The 17097-nt window shown below is 35.6% G+C and overlaps 1 protein-coding gene across 2 annotated transcripts in view; it reads left to right on the plus strand.

Annotated features, from left to right (window-relative positions):
- The window catches only part of KRIT1 (KRIT1 ankyrin repeat containing), a 31504-nt gene that overhangs the window by 6070 nt on the left and 8337 nt on the right, over positions 1-17097 (plus strand). For both annotated transcript variants that reach the window (XM_084786066.1, XM_084786067.1), the window contains exons 4-15: positions 39-131; positions 1591-1720; positions 2408-2651; positions 2834-2949; positions 3135-3278; positions 6472-6628; positions 7242-7349; positions 9218-9374; positions 10578-10729; positions 13983-14149; positions 14895-14982; positions 15488-15694. In XM_084786066.1, coding sequence (XP_084642192.1) covers positions 39-131; positions 1591-1720; positions 2408-2651; positions 2834-2949; positions 3135-3278; positions 6472-6628; positions 7242-7349; positions 9218-9374; positions 10578-10729; positions 13983-14149; positions 14895-14982; positions 15488-15694 — 1763 coding nt within the window. The remainder of the gene's footprint in view (positions 1-38; positions 132-1590; positions 1721-2407; positions 2652-2833; positions 2950-3134; positions 3279-6471; positions 6629-7241; positions 7350-9217; positions 9375-10577; positions 10730-13982; positions 14150-14894; positions 14983-15487; positions 15695-17097) is intronic.

Consider the following 17097-nt stretch of genomic DNA (forward strand, 5'->3'; position numbering starts at 1 on the left):
TTTCATTTTTGCTCTTTTTCTTTCCTTTTAATTATTAGGAAAACGAGTGGTACTAATGAAGAAATTTCCTCTGGATGGAGAGAAGACAGGCAGAGAAGCAGCACTATTTATTGTTCCATCAGTTGTCAAAGGTAATCTAAATTTATCTTACAGATTTTGAAGTATTTTGAATATAAATTGGAAGTTTGCTAAAGCACTTAGAAATTTACATTTATAATTACTACTGTAATATTTGTTATACATGTTTTTAAATTAATAGAAGAAAAATGTTAGAGGTATTTTATTTTCAAGGTAATATACAAGCTTCTTGGCTAATTCATAATGTTTTCGTTTCTACTTTTAAGATGGAGTTATGACGAGAGAAGGAATAATTAAATTAAAAGATTTCAGGTTAGGAAGCAAGAGAGATGGCTGGTTTAGCAGTTAAGAACTCTGACTGTGCTTCCACAGGACCCAGGTTCAATTCCCGTCACCCAAACAGGAGGCCACAGCCATCTGTAACTCCAAATTCAAGGGATCCAATAGTCTTCTGGCCTTTGAAGGCACCACACATGCACATGGGGGATAGACAGACTTGCAGGCAAAACACTCATACACATAAAAGTGGTCATACAGCAGTTTTTCAAAGGATAGCGCATTAGTAGGCTAGAAAGAGATATAACTTAGAATGAGGCCAAGAAAATGTTGATTGCAGTTCTAAAATATTCTGCCCAGTAATATTATTGATAACATTTACAGAACATAGATCTAATATAAAGTTTTAAATTGAGCTTTTGAAATCCCAGAATAATAGAAAGCAATTTGAGTTTCAGTACACATCCTACAGCTAATTAATTTTGAGACTTTGGGTGAATCTTTAAGATTTAACTGTATTTAAATAGAGAAGATACTGTCCCATACTCTCACCTGATTCATAGTATAGAAAAAATTCATTGAGGTATTGGATATGAAATTACAAACTATAGTGTTAGCCTCAGGTAAGATAGAAGCCTGCTGCTTCATGTATTTGCATTGTTTTGTTAGCCGTCTTCTAGCTTACAAGATTCATCTTTCTAAGTGTTCTCAAGTTTTCAGAGTCTAGCATTTTAGATGATATTGGAAACCATTATTGGGAAAGAGATTATAAAGATTATAAACACTGGGACCAGAGGACTGGCTTAGTGATTAAGAGTGCTTTCCATACAACCCTGGCAACCTCAGTTCAGTTCCTGGAACCTGCATAAAACAGCCGAAAAGCCTGGGATCCCAGCACTTCTCCTGTGAGTTGGGAGATGGAGACAGTAGAATAAATGAACCAAACCCCGCGGGCCAGCTGTCCCAGAGGCACAGAGCAGGGGACAAGACGCATGTTGTATCAACAAGCAGAAGATAGGAGCCAACTCCACAAAGTTGTTCCCTCACCTAATCCCACTAAATCGAATTTAAGATTATAATTGCTATATTTATCTAAGTAGACAAGCCACGGAGCTGGTTGTCACTTTAATACAGAACAATTAGTAACATCTCACAAGTTTTTAGTGCATACTCTATATGAAGAAAGCATATTTGTTAACTTTTATGTAACAGTAATTTCTTCATTTTGTTTTCCAGATAATACTAAATATGCATATACTCCCGGATGCCCAATTTTTTACTGCTTACAAGATATCATGAGAGTTTGTAGTGAATCCAGTACTCACTTTGCAACACTTACAGCAAGAATGTTAATAGCCTTGGATAAGTAAGAAATGCATTTTTTAATCAATATTTTTTAATCAATGAATATTTTTAATCAATTATAGTTGAAATTAGGATGAGGTGTACACCTGGAAAAAATTAATGAAAACCTATTACATTAAAAACTGGTCAGTTTTGAAAGTGGGAGGGAGGGAGGAATGGGAGGATGCATGGGATGGGATAGAAAATGAGATGTAATAGGAATTATTTTTAATTTTCAATAAAAATGTGTTATTATTTTTAAAAAAACTGGTCAGTTTTTCAGTTATAAGGATGAAAAGTTCCCCAACTAAGACTGCCTTGTCTACTTATAGCACAATAATTTATCTTTCAAAAATAATAAGTACTTTCCAGTTTTCAGGATCAAGATTTTGTGTTATAAAAGTGGGCATAGTAGTTATTCTTGTCAGTGAACAAGCCGTCGTCTGCCTTCTTTTGTGTAATGCCACATCGCAGGAAGTCCAATTATAGAAGTCCTTTCTTTTAAAAACCTTTTATGATTGTGATGGCATAGACATTTTAGAATAATTGCTATGTCTATTGACAAAGCTTTTGTTACGTACTTAATACTAAAAATATTTTAAAGCTGAGTATAATATGGGAGGGCGTCACATGCTAGAGGTGTGCAGTAGCCTGCCTTTTCCATCTTCCCTGTTAAGCGTGCGCTTCCGCCTCTCTCCCACTTTTGCAGGTGGCTAGATGAACGTCATGCGCAGTCTCACTTTATTCCAGCTTTATTCCGGCCTTCTCCCCTGGAGCGGATAAAGACAAATGTGATAAACCCTGCATATGCTGCCGACTCTGGTCAGATAGAAAACTCACTGCACATGGGCTATAGTGCACTGGAAATAAAGAGTAAAATGTTAGCCCTAGAGAAAGCAGACACCTGCATTTACAACCCTTTGTTTGGATCAGATCTTCAGTATACAAATCGGGTAAGAGAAGAATTTTTGACTCTGGTTTCAAAAGACGTTTTAAATGTAATGTTTGTCCTAACAAAGAAGCATTGTTGTTATTGTAAACATTAAAATAATACCAATACTTTCTTTATATATATGAAAGTCAAGTGTCTGAGGTGTTTAAGGAATTTTTATTTTATTATTTTTTTCTTTTTTAGGTAGATAAAGTGGTAATAAACCCATACTTTGGTCTAGGAGCACCAGACTACTCAAAAATCCAAATTCCCAAACAGGAAAAATGGCAGCGAAGCATGAGCAGTGTCATGGAAGACAAGTACTGTTTTGCTTTTACTCTAATTGTCTTTCATAACTTGATGTTAAAGCGTGTAGAGGCAGCAGTCAGCAGTCTGCTCACAGCCGTGGCTGCACGGGGATGGGTGGCTCTCATAGATGGGTCATTTTGCTGTGAATATAAATTTCAACAGTGTTTATGCTTTCTTAATTTCTTCTTATGATTAGAGAACGACAGTGGGTTGATGATTTTCCGTTGCATCGGAATGCCTGTGAAGGAGATTCAGAATTACTAAGCCATCTTCTCAGTAAAGGATTTTCAGTCAACCAACTAGATAATGACCACTGGGCACCCATTCATTACGCTTGCTGGTAAATAGATTATTCTTTTCAGGAAAATTGAATTCATAATTATACTGTTACTGTCTCTTGTCAGAAAACTGACAGCATCTTTGCCATGTTTGTCTTCGGAGCGTTCTGCTCTGGTCTTACTACTGTGCATATGCTACTGCTCATAACTGCCGCATCTACCATGTGTAAAAGCATTGCCAGTCTCCTTAGCCACTGCTAGCCATACAGTAAGATGGCCAATAATTAGTAAATGTCAGTGCAAACCGTGAAGTTCCATATTGCCCTTTGCTGATACTGTTGTTTTGTATTACACTGGTTTAGTCTTACTATAAAACTGACATTTGTTAAGCACATGGGATTTGACCTTGTATCGTGTTGGAAAGTTTCCACTTAGAGCTTTCAGAATCTGTGGTATCAAGAAGCCTACTGCATCCTTCTTCAAAGATCTTAGAATCACTACCTTCTGTTTTTATCAGATGTGAGGGTTGGAACAGAATAGGGGTTACTGCTTTCTGCTCATTGTCCAGTATACCTCTTGCCACTCATACTTTTCTCACATCATCATCATCATCATCATCATCACCATCACCATCATCACCATCATCATAATTCTACTTAGCTGAACTGAGTTCTTATTTTCTAGCAGTAATGAACTAGTATAGATTATTGTCCCCAAAAGACAGTCATTCTGTTTTTATGAGATGATTGATTGCTTTTAATATATTGTTTTAAGTGATCTTAACTTTTTTCAGTATACTACATTATTTACTACTGAATGTCTGCAGTATCTTAGTTATGTCACACTGAGCAAAGAACTTCACCTCTGTGTCAGTTTACTTAATTTATAAGTAAATTATGGTAATTAGGGTGAGAAGTAGCTTGGTAGAAGACTAGCCAAGTATGTCCAAAGTCCTGGGTTCAATCTCCATAGGGCAAAAGGTAGTAAATACTAAGTAATCAGACCATTCTAGAGTTCTTTCCAATTTAATTTTTCTTTTTTAATGTAGAAATGTGTCCATGATGGGGGCTATAGTTCAGTGGCAGCACACTGGTCAATGGACATGAGATCTGAGGTTTGTCCCCAGCAGCAGGGGAAAAACCAACAAGCCTAAATGTGTTCTTACACTTTCCATTATGGGGAATTTTATATTTATATTCAGAACAAGCTACCCTAAGTCATCTTTAACTGGTCTAGTAGATTTTCCCTCACATAACTAATAATTACTGGTAGTAGAACCCATACTTAGAGCTAAAAGAAGGTGTAGAATACACTTCAGTCCTCAAAATACACTACAGGATTGGAAATAACATCAGTGACCTTTAATTTAGGAATCCCAAATTTATATATTTGACTGGTCTTTCGATTTTACAGCACGGGCTGTTTTCTTCTTTATTAAAAGAGAAGTAAAACTTTGAGCTACAAAAAAAAAAAAAAAAACCTTTAAGCTACCTATTATATAAAAAACGAAAGTACAGTGTGACATTTAATGTGTTCTTAGATGTACCAAGGTTTCAGTAGCAGTGGTTGGGTCCTTAAGTGTGATCCTTGTTAATGTCCTAATAGCCTGATTATGTATTTACAAGACGGAGTTTAAAGTGATATTTGTTCTAAGATAAAAATAGAAAATGCAAATGAAGTAATTGCGAGCATATCGTAAGTACTGAGTAAATACTGACTTTGATTAGTGAAATATACCTGGAGTGGAAGACTGCTCAGTGCCCAGAGTATGATAAAACCAGAGAGTGTATGACGGGGAAGAAAGGAAAAGTTGGAGGCAAACTGAATCACCTTTAATATGCTCTTTTCCTCCAAATGTACTACAGCCAAAACCAAATGTCTCTTCCCTCCCCCTTACTACCCCTTATTTCCAGACAGCAGGTCCCTTTCCCTCTTCTCTTCAGACCAGCGTTAAGCATGGCTCCGTGTACCTGGCATGCGCTTCACACTCCCCGAGGCCTTGCATTGCTTACTCCTTTTCCCCAAGCCAAAAAGTTTTATTTTCTTCACCTTTTCAATTCTGTCCTACTTAAATTCCAATTCAAATTGGTTTCTTTTTTTTCAAAATAGTTTAAAAAATTGTCTTAGACTAGAGTTGTATCTTCTCTCTTTTCTAATAACTTTTAAAGAGTATACTATTTTAAACCCTAACATTTTTGAACTGCCAGAGAGCCAGAGAGTAGTTAAGAGCACTGGCTGGGTTGCAGGCACCGTCCTCACGTGGTAGCTGACAACCATCTGTAGTTCCAGCTTTAGGGCATCCAAGGGCACTGCACACAAACGATGCACAGACACATATGCAAGCATAGCACCCATACACATGAAATAAAATAATTTTTAAGAAAATACTGAAGTGTCCGTTCACTTCTACTGATTGTTATCGTAAGCTGTTTACTTAAAACATGTAACTTATTCAATGTAAGCCTTTTTAAAAATGACTTCATATCTGATTTTAAGTTGCTTTTTGTGGTGTTATTTGTTTCGTTGTTTTCCCTGGTGTTGGGAACTGGATCCTGGGTTCTTGATACATATATTTACCAGTGAGTTAGCTACACCTTCTGACCCAATTATGAACTAAAAATTACGTCTCCTAATTTCCTACTTTTGTGCTGTTGTATGAGGTGATTATGCCATCTGTTTTCTCTTCTTTTAAGACTATATTTCTCTTAGTTGATCAGAAATTGAAACAGTTAAATTGAGCTATGGTAACACAAGCATTGAGCCATGGTGGCGCATACCTATAATCCCAGCATTCAGAAGGATCTGTGTGTGCCCAAGGCTAGCCTGGTCTACATAGTAAATTCCAGGACAGTCAGGGCTACACAGACAGAACCTATCTCAAAAACCAAAGCAAACAAATTCCTAAGGGTGTTCCAGACCCTTAGGTCAGTATCTTCATACTTTAATCTCTTGTTCTCTTGATTTCCTTCAGATATCCTATAAAATTTGAATTTTTAAATAGTTCAAAGGCTGGGTGTGGTGGCACATGCCTGTAATCCCAGCACTCAGGAGGCAGAGGCAGGTGAATCACTGTGAGTTCAAGGCCAGCCTGGTCTATAAAGCAAGTCCAGGACAGCTAAGGCTACACAGAAAAACCCTGTCTCAGAAAAAAAAAAAAAAAAAAAAAAAAGGAAACAAAGAAAGAAAGAGGAAAAAAGAAAAACAATCATAAACAGTTCAGATAGGGCTTTTAAAAGTAATTTTATTTTTTTAAAGGTATGGAAAAGTTGAAGCCACCCGCATATTATTGGAGAAAGGAAAGTGCAATCCAAACCTTTTAAATGGCCAGCTTAGCTCACCTCTTCATTTTGCTGCTGGGGGTGGACATGCTGAAATAGTACAGATCCTCCTAACTCACCCAGACATTGACAGAGTAAGTTATTTTTGTTTTTATATTCAGCAACTAATAAGTAATGATATAAAATGTTTAATTGTATATGTAATAGATCAACTAAAAAATAAATTTTAATAAAATAAATTTTATTATAGAGTAATATATGTGTATTAACTATGCCTTTTATCATAAATTTTGAATTGTTCTTAGTATGTAAAGTACGGTTCAGATAATATATATTACTTTAACCACTTAAACATGCAGTTCATAGCATTTAGTATATTTGTATTGTTCTATATGGTCATTGTATATATCCATCTTCAGAATATATATAAAACTCAGTCTACATTTTATTTCCCCCAAATGTCTTGAAGAAAGAAAACCATTTGTCCATTTTCTAGAATTTGTACTAACAAGTATTTCGTAAAAAGAAAAAGAAAACTGCGGAAACCTTTATTTTAAAAGATATAAATTAATTGGTGCCTGAGTCTTTTAACTTTTCTAGTTTTTGCTAAATATAGTATATTTAAGTATGGTTAATATTTCCTTAATCCTTGACCAGAGTATTTTTATAAAATTTTAATTGACTAACATTCTTTCAGAACACCATGCATTTGTAATGTCTTTTTGTTCATCCCTCCCTCCATTGTAGCACATAACAGACCAACAAGGAAGATCTCCATTAAATATTTGCGAGGAAAACAAACAAAATAACTGGGAAGAAGCTGCAAGGTTGTTGAAAGAAGCCATTAACAAACCAGTAAGAGTTATGCAAGTAGTTAGAGCAAAATGTCGTATTTAAATCACTTGTTTGCAGCAGACCCTGAGTTCATCCCTTTTACTAAAAAAAATTAAGTTCTAGTATAATCTCATATGGCAGATGTAATTAAAAATTAAAATCAGTAGACATTTTTGGCATTGTGCAAACATGAAGTATATTTGTATAACACTAGATGTATAAACATCTAGGCTATATGCCATATAGTGTGATATATGTGATGCCATTATTTGGTTCTGTCATTAACCAACCAAAGCATTAAGTTGTGTAAGATTGTACTTAATGTGTTTATTATAAATAGTTCTGCTTGTTGATGTGTATTTTCTCCCTGAGCAATATTTGTATTTGTAAACAGCAGCGTTATACACCATTCGTTAATAATTTTCAACAAGTTGGTGTTGAAAAATAAGAAACTCATTTTTCTCCTCATAAAAGTGAAGTAGATGATTTCCTAGCTTTGTGAAAGAGGTAGGTAGGAAAGTGTGTGCATGTGCGTGTCTGTCTGTCTGTGCATGCATGCATGCGTGTATGAAGTTGTTCGCGCACGTGTGGAGACCAGATGATAATGTTAGAAGTCCTTTTTTATCACTTGTCCCCTTATTTTTTTGAGCCAGAGTCTCTCACTGAGCCTAAAGCTCACCATTTTGTCTAGCTTCTGGGATCCTCTCTTCGCTGCTCTGTGTGACCCACACTGAGATTACAGACACCGCAGCCGTTGCCAACTTTCATGTGGGCGGTGGGGATTTAAATTAGGCCTTGCTTTCACAGCAGATGCTCTTTTCACTGAACCATATTCCTAGCCCTTTCCTGCTTTTGTATATAGCTAATTCAATATCCTTCACCATTACTCAGTTTCTGTGATACAGGTAGATAACACTTTCTGTCCTAACTTTTATATTGTGAATGTGATCAAATATATCAAGTACCTTAAATCCAAAATGAGCTGGCTTACAAGTTATTGGGGAGATCAGCTGCCTCCTTTAGCACTACACATCTATTAATAATGCTATTGCTGTTGGGGTTTTGTGAACTTGAGGAAGAAGACTAGCTCAAAATCCAGTTTTTCATGACTTGCACTTTTAAAGTTTTCCATTATTAATGTCTTAGCATAAGTTATTGCAAGTACATATTTCTTCAGTATGATTTGTGGCCCACTAGACTCATGAGGTTTTTAGAGTTAATTCCAAGTTTCTATTTCCTGTTATATATACATTGCTTTTTACCTGAGTGCTGGGATTATGGGTGTGTGCCACCACACCCCGCTATAAGAATCTGATAGTCAATATTTAACAAACAATAAAAATATTTTCCTAATTTGACCGTGGAACATTCAGGGAAAAAAAAAAACTTCAGAAAATGCAAATAATAGAAGTAATGTTTTTTAAAAATATTGTCAACATGTTTTTATTTGACGCAAGTTTTTCATAGTTCCCACATTAAAAACTCTATACCAAGCCTGGCATGGTACCAGCAGTCAGGGAGGATGGGCTGGTAGATCTCTGAGTTGTAGACCAGCCTGGTCTACAAAGGGAGTCCAGGACAGCCAGGTCTACACAGAGAAACCTTGTCCTGAATCCTTGCACCCCCCCCCCCAAAAAAAGAAATCTAAACCATAAAGAGTATGAGGTTGGACATAAAGTGTCTTTTGCATTATGGTATGTAATTATTTTTAGTGATTCCCCAAAACCTGGAATTGCAGGTGGTTGTGAACCTCCCAAAGTATGTGCAGGGGATCTAAACTCCAGTGCTCTGCAGGAAGAGCAAGTGCTCTCGACTGTTGAGCCGTCTCTTCAGCCTCATGATCTATAATCTTTTAAACAGCTAACATGACTTTCCATAATTTTTCCCAGTATGAAAAAGTCCGCATATACAGAATGGACGGGTCGTATCGCTCGGTTGAGCTGAAGCATGGCAACAACACCACAGCGCAGCAGATCATGGAAGGGATGCGCCTCTCTCAAGAAACGCAGCAGTGCTTCACCATTTGGATCTGCTCAGAAAACCTTAGTAAGGAAGCTTGGGAGGGGCAAGTGTTTTATAATTTCAACTTCATTGCTCCTTTTTGAAAGTGTATTAGCAAACTTGAGTAGAGCATTATTGTTGACTTTTAATTACATTTTATAGTAGTGTTCAAACTGCTTAAATGGGCAGGGCTCCCTCCTCTGCCTCATTCAGTGCAGTTTGAAAGTAGTAAACGCTGGGCATTTTCTCTCTGGCAACCAAGTTAGTTTGAATGCTATTAAATGTAGAATTCATACAACATGCCTTTATTTTCAGCGTTTCTCCCAAAGAGAACTATTTCTTTATATTTTCTGTCAAACCTTTTTATTTAAAATCAATTTAATGTCAATGTATATTTATCCTTCCAAATTTACTGTAAATACTTAAGGAACTTAATTAATTGGGTGATGCTTATCTTTGAATGTATGTTTAGTACCAAATCATACTAGTTATTCATAGTTAAGTAAGCTATAGTATAATGAAGAGTTTAATGTACATTAATACATTTGCTGTTAAGAATTATCTGCAAAATTATCCATAATTTTTTTTCTAGCCCTATGTCTCCAACAAGGTACTAACAAGCATGTGCTATACTGCTGATTCATATCCCAAGTCCAAGAAAGATTTTGTATTAAAAAAAATTATTTTATTATGTTAGGTGTATTCTGCCTGCATGTATTTTTGTGCACAATACATGTGCCTGGTCCCTGCAGAGGTCTGAGAGTTTGTTGAATCCCCTAGAACTGAAATTATAGATGGTTTTGAGCTACCATGTGTTTGCTGGGAATTGAACCTGGGTCCTCTGGGAGAGCATCCAGTGCTCTTAACCACTGAGCCATCTCTCAGTTCTTTATTTTTGTTTTGTTTTTTGAGAAAGGATTTTATGTAACTCAAGTTGGCCTCACACTTGCTATTTGTCTGAGGATAATCATGAACTTGCAGCCTTCCTATGTTCACCTCCCAAGTGCTGCAGGTATAGTCTGTGCCATGATACCTGGTTCCCAAGAAATAGTCTTTTAAATATGTTCTTAAAAACAAGCACTTATCCACAACTTGGGTAATAATAATTGTTAAATGTTGATTTAAATTTAGCTCTATAAACAGTCTATTTAATACTTGGGTGCATATAATTTAATGTAATTTTTCTATGCATTGATATAATGGATTTGTTTTTACAGTATCATTTATAAAAATAAAGCTCTTTTTCAGGCCTTCAGTTCAAGCCTTATCATAAACCCTTGCAACAAGTTCGTGACTGGCCTGAAATACTTGCTGAATTGACTAATTTGGATCCACAAAGAGAAACACCACAGCTTTTTCTAAGAAGAGATGTGGGACTTCCTTTAGAAGTTGAGAAAAAGGTTTGCTTAGAAGTCTTATTTAGTTATTGAATGCACAGAATCTGTAGTATCCCATTGTAGGTGGTAGAGCTAGGAATTCTGCTGTTCTTATACTAGGAGTATTTACTTTCTTTTCCAGTTGAATCTATATCATGTCATAGGTGTGAACTGCAGTTGGTCTACATATAAATTTCTGATTCCTATGTTTTTCCTTTTACTTCCATTACCTAAACAAATACATTTTTCCTTTTGAAAAAAGAAATGAGTAAGCCATACTAAAGAGAGATGGTTTATACAGAAATTAACTTGCTAAACATTTTTAGTCTGTTATATTAACTTTATATTATAAACCAAAGGTAATTTTGACCCGCTCAGATAAATATACTGTGAATTGGATTAAAAAAAATTTTATGAAATACAACAAACACTATAAACTCTTGATTACTGAACATGTGTTAGAATTGCATTAGTTGGTGGTTAGAATGGTTATCTCAGTTGATGCAGAAAATACATTTGAGAAAGTTCAGCAGCACCCTTTTGTGAATCTGGAGCATCCCTCCTAAGACCAGGAACAAAGTAGGATACCCACTTTTAACACTGCAAATTAGGAGTGCTGGGGAACTACACAGAGCAGTTAGACAAGAAAAAAACCAGACTTCTACCTTAGAAAGGCAAAAGAAACTGTGAGTGATATGATCTTATATATAGGAAATTCTTTTTTAAAAATCCATGGGAAAACCACTCAAACTAGTTAGTAAATTACTTTGGAAAAGTTATAGGGTACAAACTCAACACACATAAATTACTTATGTTCTCTATGCCAACAAAAATTAAAAATACCCAGAGGGTCTGAGAAGGTAGCTCTGTAGGTTGAGCTTGCATCTGAGTTCAGTCCCTAGTGCTCACACAGCAAGCTAGGCATGGTAGAACATGCTTATAATCCCAACTCTGGGGAGGAGAAACATGTGCATCCCTAGGACTGACTGGCCAGCTAGCCTAGTCTATCCAGGAAGCCCCAGGGCCTACTGAAAGGCCCTGTCTCAAAACACAAGGTAGACACTTCCTGAGGAATGACACCTGAGGTTGAACTCTGGCCTCCATTGGCAGGCACACACACATACACACACACAAATAAGAAGAAGAAAATAAGAGATTAATTACTAAATGTCTAAAAGAATGAATTATCCAGAAATAAATTTAACATAAGTTAAAGATTTATACATTGAAAATGCATGCTGGCAAGATGGCACAGTGAGTGTAGGTGCTTGCTGCCAAGCCTGATATCTTGAGTTCAATATCCAGAACCTATACAGTATACAGAGAGACTTGACTCTTAAATACGGTCCTCTGATTTTCAAATACATGCATAATAAACAAATATGATGAAAAATTTAAAGAAAATATAAAACAATGCTGACAAGTTAGTAAGACCTAAAAAACTACTTTGGAAAAATGCCCATCCCATGTTCAACAGCAAAGATATTCAATGTTGAACTGACGACTGTAGCAGAGGGATCTACAGTTTGGGTGATGTAAATGGAAATACGTATATTCAAAGAACACAGTCATGAAGAAAGGATAAAGTGGGAGTGTTCATATTTCACGACTTCAAACCATATTGCACAGCTGTAGTAATGAAAACATGATAGTATAAGCATAAATATGAACATATATAGACCAAAAGATTAGAAATAGAAGTCCAGAAACAAACCAATACATCTGTCTTTAATTTATTGACAAGGGTGCTAAATCTATCTAATAAAGAAAGAGTAGCTTCTATAGGTGACACTGAGATAGCTGTGTACACTTATACAAGAATATAAAACATTCTAACTACATAGGAAAGCTGTTCAGTTTAAGACCCCATGAAAAAGACAGGCACAGTAGTGCATAGCTGCAGTCCCAGCCCTCCTGTGACAGGATGAGAGACAAAGACACATAATGCCTGCGTGTTCACAGGCCAGCTAGCCTGATGTATGCACTGACCACAACTAGAGACCATATCTCAAACAAGGGAGAAGACAAAGGCCAACACTTCAAGTTGCTCTCTGACCTCACACTCATGTCCACACTCACGAACGTACACACATAGACTGAGTGGGTGTGTATCAATTTTCCATAGGAGAAGTAATTTTACTTGTTGGTATATACCTGAAAAAATTGAAAACAGGAACTCAGACAATGTCATTGTTCAGTGCATATTACTCAATTTAAAGTTGGAAACAACTTAAATGTTGAGTGAATGAGGGAACAAGAAAATACAGTGAATATATACATGCCATAAAGGCCTCTTACCTGGAAATTAAGTTTCCATAATAATATCTGATGTCCAAATTTACATTTTCCCCCCAGTTGTTTCAGAAATTCTTTGTAACTTCTCACCTACAGGATCTATTCAATGTTCATACTTTGTATTTGGCTCCTATTAGTGTCTTTTACATTTGAATGACCTTGCTGTCATCATTCTTCTACAGAGAACTCTGTTTATATAAGTAGAGTATTATAACCTAAGAAAATGGGGTTTTTGTTTATCAGAATAATTCTACCATAAAGACTTGGTGTTGTGACTTATATTTACAAATACTCAGAGAATATAATTGTTAATTATTTCTGAGTAGAAATATATAGACTAGCATTGTCAATATTTATTAATCTTATTAGATAAGTTGTTTAAATGTAAAAAAAAATTATACTCTTCCTTTAATATGTTTGAAAGTGTAAAGTTAAAAAGTGTTTGCCTTAGAAAAAGCTTATTTCAACTTCATTTGTCCTTCTAGGAGTTGACATATTTTCTCTTGGAGGTTCACTACTATATTTTATGAAGCATAAATAATGGGAAAATGTTTTATGAATTTAAAGACTTAGATAAGCTTGTACTATAAACAGCATAAACTGTGATCATATTTATAGATTAGCAAATTACATACTACCTATGGCCACACCCTGCCTGCTGCCTATTCTCATGCAGCCTACAGGCTGAAGAGTTTTAAATATAGTTTAAAAACAATATTTCATATTGTGAAAAGGTATGGAATTCACATTTCCATATCTATATAAAAGTATTTACAATAAAAATTTTGCGGCTCATAAATTATATGATTTAAAATATTATTGTATGATCATTAGAAACCAAGCTTGCTAACCCTTGCTCTAGAGTAGTAACAGTGTATGTTATGTTTATTGTGTATGTTTACTGTGTTGGATAAGAAAAGGTTTTATAGTTTTTAAAGTAAATTGTAGCATAATAACCAAATTATATTTTTTTCCTTTTAAGATTGAAGACCCACTAGCTATTCTTATTCTCTTTGATGAAGCCAGATACAATTTACTGAAGGGCTTTTATACAGCTCCTGATGCCAAACTGATAACACTGGCAAGTCTGCTGTTGCAAATAGTTTATGGGAATTATGAGAGTAAGAAACATAAACAAGGTTTCTTAAAGTAAGTATTTGCTATGGTGCATGGTTTATGATATGCTCAAGATTCCCTTTAACCAACACAGTTTTAATATTACTGCCAAGTATTTATGCATCGCTAGCAAGCACAGTGGCATCTACTCATAATCAAAGAGAGTAAGACCAGAAAAAGGATCATGAATCTGACTGGTCTGAGCTGCATAGTAAGACCCTGTCTCAAAACAGACAAGACTATTTACACATGGGTTTAGAATTAAATAATACAAAACATTGAATAAAAGAAAATACCTACTATAAAGCATAACTTGTTTTTTGGCTAGTAAAGCATTTTTAAGTTTTACTTATATTTGTTGTACTTGCTATAATTTACCTTTATGGTTTTTCTTTATGTTTCTTTACTTTTTGTGTTTAAATAAGTTTGCTAAAACTTTGACTTAATAAAAAAATTTGTGAGTCAGATATTGAAGAATCTCAGTATAAAAAGATTTTTATATTTAATCCTTGAAAGAAATCACAGATTTTAGCACATCTAAAGTGTTTTGTTTTGTTTTTTTGTTTTTACTGTGTGATGTTTCAATTTTTGAAAATATTTCTGCTTATTGAAGGAAACATTCCCTAAACTGGTAATACTAAGATTGTGGGGCGCTTTGTTTTAAAACATCATGTTCAGATTAAAATTTCCATTACTTAATGCCATTTGTGACAAAGGACTACTGTAGTTTAGTTACTAAAGATGACCTACTTAAGCATGTTGGTATGTGTACTTCCAGTGAAGAAAATCTGAAGTCCATCGTACCTATCACTAAACTGAAGAGTAAGGCGCCTCACTGGGTAAACCGAATCCTCCATGAGTACAAGGTGAGCTGCTCCACAGAAGTGGGAAACACTGTAGGCTGTTTGTGTTAATGTCATCATGTCTTAAACATTGCATTCTCAATCCCAGAATTAAAATGAATTTTCTAGTTCATAATACCTAGTAAGCACTGAAAATAGCAAGATGTATTTATTTCTAGAAATAGAATCTTTTATTTAGTACTTTCTACATGCTGAATACTGTGATAAGGCCAGTTAAAACTGAAATAATGTATTGTTCTTGCCCAGAAAGCACTTAAATTCTATTAGAATAGGCAACATTTGTGGCTCTCAGCTTGTTGTTTTGTTGTTGTTGTTGTTGGGTTTTTTGTTTGTTTGTTTGTTTTTGTTTTTGTTTTTTTTAGTATAAAGGCCACAAGAGAAAAAAGTACACTTGGGATAATATACCATAATTTCATTTTTATTTGGAGACATTGATTTTAGAAATTGCTAGTTCACCTATTTTCATTATAAAAGAACACATCTGTTTTTACTCTACTTTTGTTTTCAGAATCTTAGTATGAGTGAGGGTGTCAGTAAGGAAATGCATCACCTGCAGCGCATGTTTCTACAGAACTGCTGGGAAATTCCTACATATGGAGCAGCCTTTTTCACAGGACAGATATTTACAAAGGCAAGCCCAAGCAATCATAAAGTCATCCCTGTATATGTGGCAGTGAATATAAAAGGACTTCATCTCCTCAACCTGGAAACTAAGGTACCTCTGACGCTGTTTTTAAGTAGTCATATTGCATTATCTAGAGTAGCAATGCCATCCTTCATGAAGACTGTAGAAATGGCATGTATATACAGCATATACATTCAGTGGAATCTATTTCTGCATTTGTAATGCTTTTTGTCCATACAATAGAATAAAGAGTATTTTGGGTAGAATCATGTATTTGTGTTATATTTTTGTGATAAGGGTGTTAACCTTTATATAATGTTGGTATAAGCTATCTACATAACTACAGATTGCATATATATTTCTAAATGCAAATTTTGTTTTTGGTTTTTGAGACAGGTTCTCACTGTGTAGCTCTGGCTGTCCTGGAGCTTAACTATGCATACTAGGCCAGCATTTAACTCACAGAGAGTTGACTGCTTCAGCCTCCCAAGTACTGGGATTGAAGGCATGCGCCACCACATCTGCCTTATATATTTGTTTTTTTAAAAAATCCATTGATGGGGCTGGAGAGATGGCTCAGTAGTTAAGAGCACTGCCTGCTCTTCCAAAGGACCCGGGTTCAATTCCCAGCACCCACATGGCAGCTCACAACTGTCTGTAACTCCAAGATCTGACACTCCCACACGAACGAACATAAATTTAAAAAAATTAAATAAAATATTTAAAAAAAAAATCCATTGATGATTTTAGAGATAGGAGCCAGATCATTGCAAAGTCAAATTAAGAGAGACTTTTTATTATGTATCTGTCTTAGCTCAGGTTGGTACAACAAACTGCCATAGACTAGGTGACTCACAATAGCAGGCACTTGTTTCTGATAGTTCTAAAAACCAGAGATTGTGATACCGGCATGGCCAAGTTCTGGTGAGGGCCCTCTTCTGAGTTAGAAACTGCTGCCAGCTTTCATTTTTCTTACACAGAGGGAAAGCAATACTTACCCAAAAACGATGGCACATATCTATAATCCTAGCACTGTAGGGTTAAGGTAGAAAGGTCATGGCTCCGAGGCTAACCCGTCCTAGAATCCATAGTAAGACCCTGTTTAGCAGGAGGTGGGGTGGGAGGACTCCAGACTTAAGAAAAGTCAATGTGTGACAAAAGGGCTTTATTTTGAAAATTAAGATTAGTTATAAGAAGCCGTTAGGAGAACAAGATTTAGTGTGGAAGGGAATATGACAATTTATCAGAGTAAGTGTTTCTAGAGGCAGATTTTTGTTATTATTGTTTTTGTTCTTATATTTACTTTTTATTTTTATTTACGTCTGTAAGCATAATGATATGTTGTGCAGCATGGCTGTGAGTGCCGTTACCCTCCGAGGCTACAGGTGTCTGATGGCTCTGGAGCTGGAGTTACAAGCAGCTGTGAGCTGCCCAGTGTGAATGCTAGGAATCAAACTCAGCTCCTCTGTAAGAAATGTTAGTGCTCTTAACTG

Source organism: Acomys minous (assembly GCF_964271855.1).
Source record: "Acomys minous genome assembly, chromosome: 6".
Lineage (NCBI taxonomy): Eukaryota > Metazoa > Chordata > Mammalia > Rodentia > Muridae > Acomys > Acomys minous.